We start from the raw sequence: 8,380 nt of genomic DNA, 5'->3' as shown, positions 1-8,380 counted from the left end.
AGTCAGACTGTATCATTAAATCTCTCCTGCAGCTCTTCAGGATCCATCCTAATTGGATGTCTGTCAGTTTTGACAAGAGTAGCCGAGATTAAACGATGTAAGGCAGAGGCGGCCATTAAGTAGACGCAGTTGCTTGATATATCCAGAAGAGAACGTGGCAGGCATACATAGAACGCCCAAATGGTTTCTAATTGCTCAAAGATGGGGAGCATTTTAGTCATATAATTATTCCACTTTGGGCCCAAGTTTCGAGGTTAACAAGCCTGGGTATATCGAATTCTTGATGAGCGTTAAATTGAAGCACTTTTTTGCGTTCGTCATCCGCACCAATACTCTGCTCCTGTTGAGCAAACGTAATTGCGGTTGTAAGGTAAAATGCCAGCTGTATAGATGGTGACAGCTGATAAAAGGCCACATGAAGTATGGCTGCGCAATTAGGGCCGTTACGCGTCCGGTACGGTGGAACAGGAGCCACTGGAAGCATAGGCTACTTCAAGCACAAAGTAGTAGCCTACAATAAAGATAATAAAATAAAACGGTGATAATAAAATACATATTAAGCTATTAAGAGGTACAAAAATAGTAATACAAAAAACAAACAACAATCCACATTGAGTGAAGGAATCTCTCCCACGTCCTCAGTCAGGACACTCTGACGTGTTTCCATGCAAGGTGCTTAATAAGAACGACATTTGGTTCCTCTGACGTGTGTATCAGCCCGCTGACGGCACATGCCCCCTTATAAGCCTCAGTAAGTCACCCGGAGACCTCCACCAACGTTTCATTTCACTGTTCCTCGCGGTGCAAAGGGGGAAACAAGGCTCTTAAAAACATCCAACTGTTCTGCTCTCTTTTTCCAGACTCAGGTGCCCCAGCACATGACTTTAGAAATACTTAAGGTAAGTTCTGCATGTGTTTTCTAAGCTTTGGTAAGCTGTTTGACTGCGTTTATCATATTTTAGAGTATGATACATTTGTTATTTGCGGAGGACCAAAGTGCAGATCTTCATGTTGAGGGTCGTTATCCACAATATCATTTGGATAAGGCTGTTTTGAACCTATGGTGTTTATATTTTAGTCGTGAATGCTGTGCGTAATTGGAATTTTACGCGCAAGCGTCCGGATAGAAGGACAAACAACGAAAAGAGAAAAAGGGTTTGATCAAAATGCGCAGCTAGAAGACAAACTGCGATTATTTTCAAAAATGTTCACATATTTGTTTGATTATTTTCTTAAAAATGTATATAGGAAATAACATTTATAGGCATATTTGAGTGAATTAAAGGGAATGTATTTTAACTTATTTTTTCTTTGTTTGAAGGAATATAAATAGATTAATAGAGCTGCCAGGTTTGTTTTTTTATACATTTTCACGTTACTTTTCTGAAAATGAAGAGTGAGATTCGACGCAAATAACCTGTTCTGAGTTTGGAGAGACATGCTATAGCTTTCATGACCAATCGACCGCATTGAATCCATTAAATCAGCTAATTAAACATTAAGTGGTGGCTATTTTTATTACAGCATTCCCGTTCAACAAGTCAATGCATTTTTGAACATCTGATCCAACCAGCTGAACATCTAAAATGTATCTTTATATTAAACGAACCGAAAACTCAAAATGGTGTAGAGGCTTAATCCCAATTTATTGTTCTTTTTTATTATTATTTTACTTATTATGATACTTTTTTATCCGTGTGGCAGCAGGTCTCCATGCCCTCCCGTTCCTAGCGGCATACCGGTGCGATAATGACCATCCATGTAGAGGGGCTTGTGGCTATCGCGATCTTCTATCTACTGATCCTGGTTGTGGGCATCTGGGCGGCATGGAAGAACAAACACTCCGGGGAGGCGGAGGGGACCAACCGCAGCGAGACCATCATGGTGGGAGGGAGAGACATCGGATTATTTGTCGGTGGATTTACCATGACAGGTAAAGTTTGTATGTAATGCTCAATAAAACTGTGATTTTAGTAGCGATGTTTCTTTAAAACAGGCTTTAAAAACACAGATATAGTTGATCAATTATTATTTCGTTGTGCAACAATCAATAATAATGAGGAAAACATTACCTTTGCTCTCAAGCAGTGATAGTAATGCTAAGTTTCACACAGCCTATGTATGGTTTCTAAATGACACACGAACATTTCCCCTAACCATGTTAACTAGCACACGGAACATCATGTTTTCCATATGGACGCACCAACATCAGAGCAACATGTATGTTCCAGATGTCGAAAGGTCATTATCTCATGACGTCTTTAGGAGCCTTGCAGGATATGAATTTCCCAATTAACAAAACATATCCTACGTTTGCACATGAACGCACACACTTGTATTTACATGAACTAACACACGAACCTCTATAATGATGATTAGAATCTAATCAGCCTCTTTACGTCCTCTCACATTGGGTCAGTTTTACTTAACGTGGAAGAAGAAGAATTATCAATTATTATTGCATTATCAATGGTCTTTGCAATTATCAGCAGATGTACATCTGCTGATAATTGCAAAGACCATTGATAATTAGCAAAGAGACTTATGGGCCTCTTCTAAATCTGGAAACTGTACTTCAATAACATACAGTCATTATAGTTATATTGAGAAGGTCCAAGACTTGACATAACATTTGCACTGTAAACTCTGTAATTGTATTATTTCCTTTTTTTGTACGCGTAAAGAACCAGATGTTTTTTGCTGAACAGAGTTGTTTGAGTATTTTTGTTTTACTTAAAGGTGGGTAGGTAATTTTGGAGAAACCAGCTCGAGTGCGCTTGAATTTGAAAATACACAGCCGGAAAAAATCTGCCACTTCCTTACAGAGCCCCTCCTCCAACACACACGAACGCGCACATGACCAATGAGGGCACGAGATAAATTTGTGCACAGATTGAAGGCTGACAGGCAGGTAGGCCATCCAGTTATTTTAGCCGGGCCTGCTAAAATTATTGGTCGTGCTTTTTACAGTACATTTTTTTATGGATTTTTTGTCAAAGCACGTAAGATATTCATTGTTATCGGGATGTTAAGAGCATTCCATGGAATATAATAAAAAGTGTATCTCGAGCCGGTTTCTCAAACTTACCTACCCCACCTTTAAATAAATGGCAAAGAAACTCTGTAAGACTCTGTCATACATTTTGTAAGAACTTCTCAGATGTCTCTACTCCTACTAAAATGGACAAGTTACATTTTATTTTAAATCTGCGTTTTCTCCACTGACATGTTTCTTCTGTACGATTTTCCAGCGACCTGGGTTGGAGGAGGATATATAAATGGCACAGCTGAGTATGTGTATCTACCTGATTATGGCTTGGCTTGGGCACAAGCTCCCTTTGGATATGCCCTCAGCCTTGTTGTGGGTGAGTTGTTAAATCACTATAAAAACACATGTTTAATATTACTTGTGTTCAGGCGTATAACAATATATTTTTGTTAGTTGTTTCTACGTTAACTTACCTAGTGACTATACTGATTGAAATTATTGAGGTGCTGTAAAACCGTCACTGGTGCCATTCATCCTTATAAGAGGGCTAACTCTAACTCCCCTTGTTAAATCCTAAACCTGGTTTTCACTGTAGATTATCAGCCTCTTTTTTGTTTAATTATTAGTTTTGTCAATTTTAACAGATTAATTAAAATAAACTGTCATTTGAATATACATGAGCGCAAACTTGAGTACAAGAGGCAGTTTAATCTAGACCTAGTTATGGCCTGTGGATGGCTGGTACCTTCTAATGTGTCCACTCTTTGTCTCAGGTGGCCTTTTTTTCGCTAAGCCCATGCGCTCAAGAGGTTACGTCACCATGTTGGACCCCTTCCAGCAGATATATGGGAAACGTATGGGTGGACTCCTCTTCATACCTGCACTCATGGGAGAGATCTTCTGGTCTGCTGCCATCTTATCTGCCCTTGGTAAGTTTCTGTCAACAATAAAAAAAAATTATAGTGGGATCATATGATTAAAGTGAGTGTTGTCTATATGATGTTGCAGTGACCATAATACCTGTTTGCTCATGACCATAGGTGCCACTCTGAGTGTCATCGTGGACATCAACATCAAGATGTCAGTGGTTATCTCAGCTCTCATTGCAATCTTTTACACCCTGGTTGGAGGACTTTACTCTGTGGCCTACACTGACGTGGTGCAGCTCATCTGTATCTTTATCGGCCTGGTACGTTTATGTTGAGCAGTAGTAAGAGTATTGATTGCCAATAGTGTCATTAGATTTGGTTCTTGAGTAGATTTGTTACATTTCTTGCACAACATGTACTTTGACCTTGACCTTAAAAAATGCTAAAACACTCTAAACTCATTTTCACATATGAAAGGTGCAAAGTGTGACAAAAATGAATTTGTGACAAAATTCTCCAGAAGATATGTTACCATTTTGCTTATAGGTATTTGGTGTTTATTGCTGTGCTTGTTTCTGGTTGTCTGCAGTGGATCAGTGTCCCTTTTGCTTTGACCAACCCCGCGGTGTCAGACATCACCGTTACTGCTGTGAAGCAGGTGTACCAGTCTCCTTGGAGAGGCAGCATCGGCAAGAACGACACCTGGGTCTGGATCGACAACTTCTGCCTCCTGGTACAGTCACCAGTTATTCACCTCTCAATTGGATAACCAATAATTGGTCTACTTACTAACTAACTAACTAACTAACTAACTAACTAACTACATACCATCAAGTTGAGTAGACAGTCAGAGAATGAATCAGTCATTACAAATTGAATATACTCCAGCTCTTTTCAAAATCAGTGGTTTCTTATGAAGAGGAATTTCATGCCCTCCTGTTAAATGTGTTTTACAAAGTGTTTACTTTCCAGATTAAGAGTCTAAGGCTAAGTCCCAGTGAGGCACATTTGTGAGTTTGGGCTATAAAGCCAAAAGAGAACTAAAGTTATGCGAGGGTTATTCACTGGTCTCTAAATGTGCTACAGATGCTTGGAGGAATACCCTGGCAGGTGTATTTCCAGAGGGTCCTGTCGGCCTCCTCGGCCACCTACGCCCAGGTCCTCTCCTTCCTGGCTGCTTTTGGGTGCCTGGTCATGGCCGTGCCCTCCGTTCTCATCGGGGCCATTGGGGCCTCCACAGGTTAGAGAGCTCACAGTCTGTGTTTGTGGTTGTTTTTGGGGGGGGGGATGCTCTGGGTGGGTACATGTTGCCCTTAGATCTAAATAGAGCCTGGTAAATAGCAGCTGGTGCACCTCATCCATAATGAAGCAAGAATCCATTTAATAACCACACTGGCTGTGTAAATATTACATTAGAGGGAGGCAAGGGACCAAATTAGTGGTTTGATCTCCAGATTTCCAGGCGTAGGATTCCTCAGTGAACACCAGGATATACAACTTTATTTTGTCTTGTTTTATCATGAAATGAATAATCACAAGCAAACTAAAAATAAATATTGCAATGCTAATAGTTGTGCATGTTTTGTAGCAATTGTATGTTTTACAATATGATGAGTAATCTAAGGCTTACATTGTATTTTACATAATAGTTAATAGAATTTCCGAAAAATTGGAGAAGTTGGTTTCTCTGGAGGCGAGATTAATATTTATTTATGTCACAGTACATGTATACTAGGCACACTGGATATGTCATGTGATCTCTCTGTTGCTCAGACTGGAACCAGACGAGTTATGGGGCCATCGCTCCTAAAGATAGGGACCAAGCCGACATGATTCTACCCATCGTGCTCCAACATCTTTGCCCTCCATTCGTCTCTTTCTTCGGACTTGGTGCAGTGTCTGCAGCTGTCATGTCCTCCGCAGACTCATCCATCCTTTCAGCAAGCTCCATGTTTGCCAGGAACATCTACCAACTTGCTTTCAGACAGTCCGTAAGTACCCTGTGTTTGCCCCTGAAGTCATCTGAAGTTTTTCTGTCAGAGTTTATACAGAACCCATGTTTCTTTGACTGTCCTGCACATGTCACAATACTTTCTTCACTCTTCTCTACCTCCTTAGGCGTCTGACCGTGAGATCGTATGGGTGATGCGCATTACTATCTTTGTATTCGGTGGCCTTGCTACATTGATGGCGCTTGTGACCGGGACAGTTTACGGGCTGTGGTATCTGAGCTCAGATCTGGTTTACGTCATCATCTTCCCCCAGCTGATCAGCGTGCTCTTTGTCAAAGGCACCAACACGTACGGCTCTGTGGCTGCCTACCTGTTCGGCATGCTGCTGCGTATAGGTGGAGGTGAGCCCTACCTGCGGATGCCCCCTTTCATTTATTACCCTGGATGGACCACTGAGCAGAGGATACACCACATGACTGGAGAGATGGAGGATGTGGTTGTCCAGAAGTTCCCCTTTAAGACCGTCTCCATGTTGGCCTCCTTTCTGGGTAACGTTGCTGTCTCCTACCTGGCAAAGTACCTGTTTGAGAGCGGCAAGATTTCACACAAATACGACTTCCTGGATGCAGTGGTGTCCAAGCACAGTGGAGAGATTATGGATAAGACGACGCTTGTGACCCGTGGAAACAACATTGGGCTGTCGGAGATGGCGCCCGTCAAACCGCGGCTGAGCGTGACCTTGGCGGCGGCCTTCAAACGGCGAGACACACTGGCGGCTGAAACAGTGGAGGAGGAGGATGAGTCCAGCCCTGATTCCTCCCACCATGATGAATAATGACAATCTCAGGATGTTATTTAAAAAAGAAAAAAACTTGAGAGTGAACTGTCAGAGAACTGGTTACTCTGTCTGACCTTCCAAAAAGAAAAAGGACGAGCAAACATCCGCCCTTGGGACTACAGAAGTACCACAGCCAGCATGTGGTGATACCAGCCACATGGCGGATGTATAAAGTAGCAGCCTGCTAATGTCAGGACATGAAGTTCTCTTTCTGTGAAATACATCAAGCATTCACTCATATAGTACTTAGATAGTAGGGTGTACAGCATCCGTTTTGATTGGTCTCCTTAAAGAAAACTGTCTTAATTTAAATTATTTTCTTCCTTATTTATCACTAAGAAAAAAGCAGATCAAACTGGAGGAGACGTGAGTGCAGATAGAGATGCTGCATGCAGTTTCTACAGAGGAGAAGTAGTGCAATATTTGATGAGGTAGGAAATGGCAAGTATTTAACAAGAAGCAAGTGATGGCACAAGCATAGTTAGAAGGTGGAGGGTTTAATGTACCACATCAATAAAAGCAATAACACATACACATAGTTTGAACGCCTGTTCAAAATAGGATTGTGAGAGTGGAAGTAAAAAAGGAAAAGGAAAACAAAAGTAAGAAAAACCGGATTTTATAGCTTTAATGTCATATCAAGCCACTGAAATTATGTTATGTGCAGCAAACATTTGTATCAATGAAATTATTGTGTTTTGATTCGGGAATCAACTCACACGTAAATATTAACCAACACCCTCAACTCATTAAGTTTGATACAGTTTTGACAGGCTTATTCACAAAAACTGGTAAACCCATGATGACTGTGAATCAGGAAATAAACAATCATTGTATTAAGCTAAGTAGAAAATATACAAGTAGTAAGAGTAGTTGACTTGAAGCATTAGCTGATATTCTCTTTAATGTCAGGTGTAGATTTTATTCATAACTATCAGTGTAAATTAGTGTTTAAAATGTTCTTATATTAAGCTGCCTTAATGAAGCTCGTAAAAACAGAATATTGAATTCCCACAGTTCTGACTGGACTCTGGCTCTGAACAAAGACTTGAATATGAATGTAACCTCTAAGATAAGATAAGATAAGATGGTACTTTATTGATCCCAATTTTGGAAAATGTTTTTGTTGCAGCAGCATAAAAATATCTCAATATATCGAGTAGTGAACTTCTACTGCTGTTTGTGTATGTTTTGTTTGTGATTTTGCAAAGTCAAGCAGTAGCTATTGTAAACAATGTGGCGGCAGGTCCTGCTTCACGTATATATTCAGCAGTGTACAGAATATTTTCACTGTGAAGTGTATGTTTGTATAAATATGGAGAATAATACATACATAGATAACAAATTATGCTGTTTAAAAATGTTCATATAAGATAGAAAGGATGCTGTCTAAATGTTTATTTATTTTTGATGTCATAAAAGATGAAACAATAAAAAAAGAACAAAATATTTCAGGAAAATATATAAATTCTACTTTTGTAGCAAGATCAAATTGGTATGACACATTTCTTCTTCTGACAAACACTGAATACTGGAGGGATTATGTGAACTAATTTATTTTAAAATTATTTAAATCATTTTAATTAATTAAAATGATGTTTCTTAGCTGTTTATTGGTGGTGATGCTGAAACATGAAAAACATCGCGGACGAGAATGTGAGGCATGGGATGACTTTGACCAAAGCTATGTTGACTTGTGTTTAACCAATCATTTTACTGTTGGATTGTCGTA

The 8,380-nt window shown here is 40.0% G+C and overlaps 1 protein-coding gene across 2 annotated transcripts; it reads left to right on the top strand.

Annotated features, from left to right (window-relative positions):
• Positions 1-778: 778 nt before the first annotated feature.
• Positions 779-8,085, top strand: slc5a7a (solute carrier family 5 member 7a). Of its 2 annotated transcripts, none has more exons than XM_034218578.1 (9): positions 779-899; positions 1,705-1,933; positions 3,252-3,365; positions 3,763-3,918; positions 4,030-4,178; positions 4,448-4,591; positions 4,945-5,098; positions 5,632-5,849; positions 5,977-8,085. In XM_034218578.1, the coding sequence occupies exons 2-9, from the start codon at positions 1,750-1,752 to the stop codon at positions 6,643-6,645; spliced, it is 1,788 nt and encodes a 595-aa protein (XP_034074469.1). In that variant the 5' UTR covers positions 779-899; positions 1,705-1,749; the 3' UTR covers positions 6,646-8,085. The 2 variants fall into 2 exon arrangements, with proteins under 2 accessions (XP_034074469.1, XP_034074474.1); XM_034218583.1 differs by having other exon boundaries at positions 780-899; positions 1,708-1,933.
• The last annotated feature ends 295 nt before the right edge of the window (positions 8,086-8,380 follow it).

Source organism: Gymnodraco acuticeps, unplaced genomic scaffold (genome assembly GCF_902827175.1).
Source record: "Gymnodraco acuticeps unplaced genomic scaffold, fGymAcu1.1, whole genome shotgun sequence".
NCBI classification, from domain to species: Eukaryota; Metazoa; Chordata; class Actinopteri; order Perciformes; family Bathydraconidae; genus Gymnodraco; species Gymnodraco acuticeps.
Note: the sequence above shows the minus strand (reverse complement) of the source record. Positions and strands in the feature narration are given on the sequence as shown.

Bases quoted from the DNA above. Each gene is read 5' to 3' on its own strand.
- slc5a7a (XM_034218578.1), top strand. From the start codon at position 1,750: ATGACCATCCATGTAGAGGGGCTTGTGGCTATCGCGATCTTCTATCTA. The intron at 3,366-3,762 runs GTGAGTTGTTAA...TCTTTGTCTCAG, and splicing joins TGCCCTCAGCCTTGTTGTGG to GTGGCCTTTTTTTCGCTAAG. The intron at 5,850-5,976 runs GTAAGTACCCTG...CTACCTCCTTAG, and splicing joins AACTTGCTTTCAGACAGTCC to GCGTCTGACCGTGAGATCGT.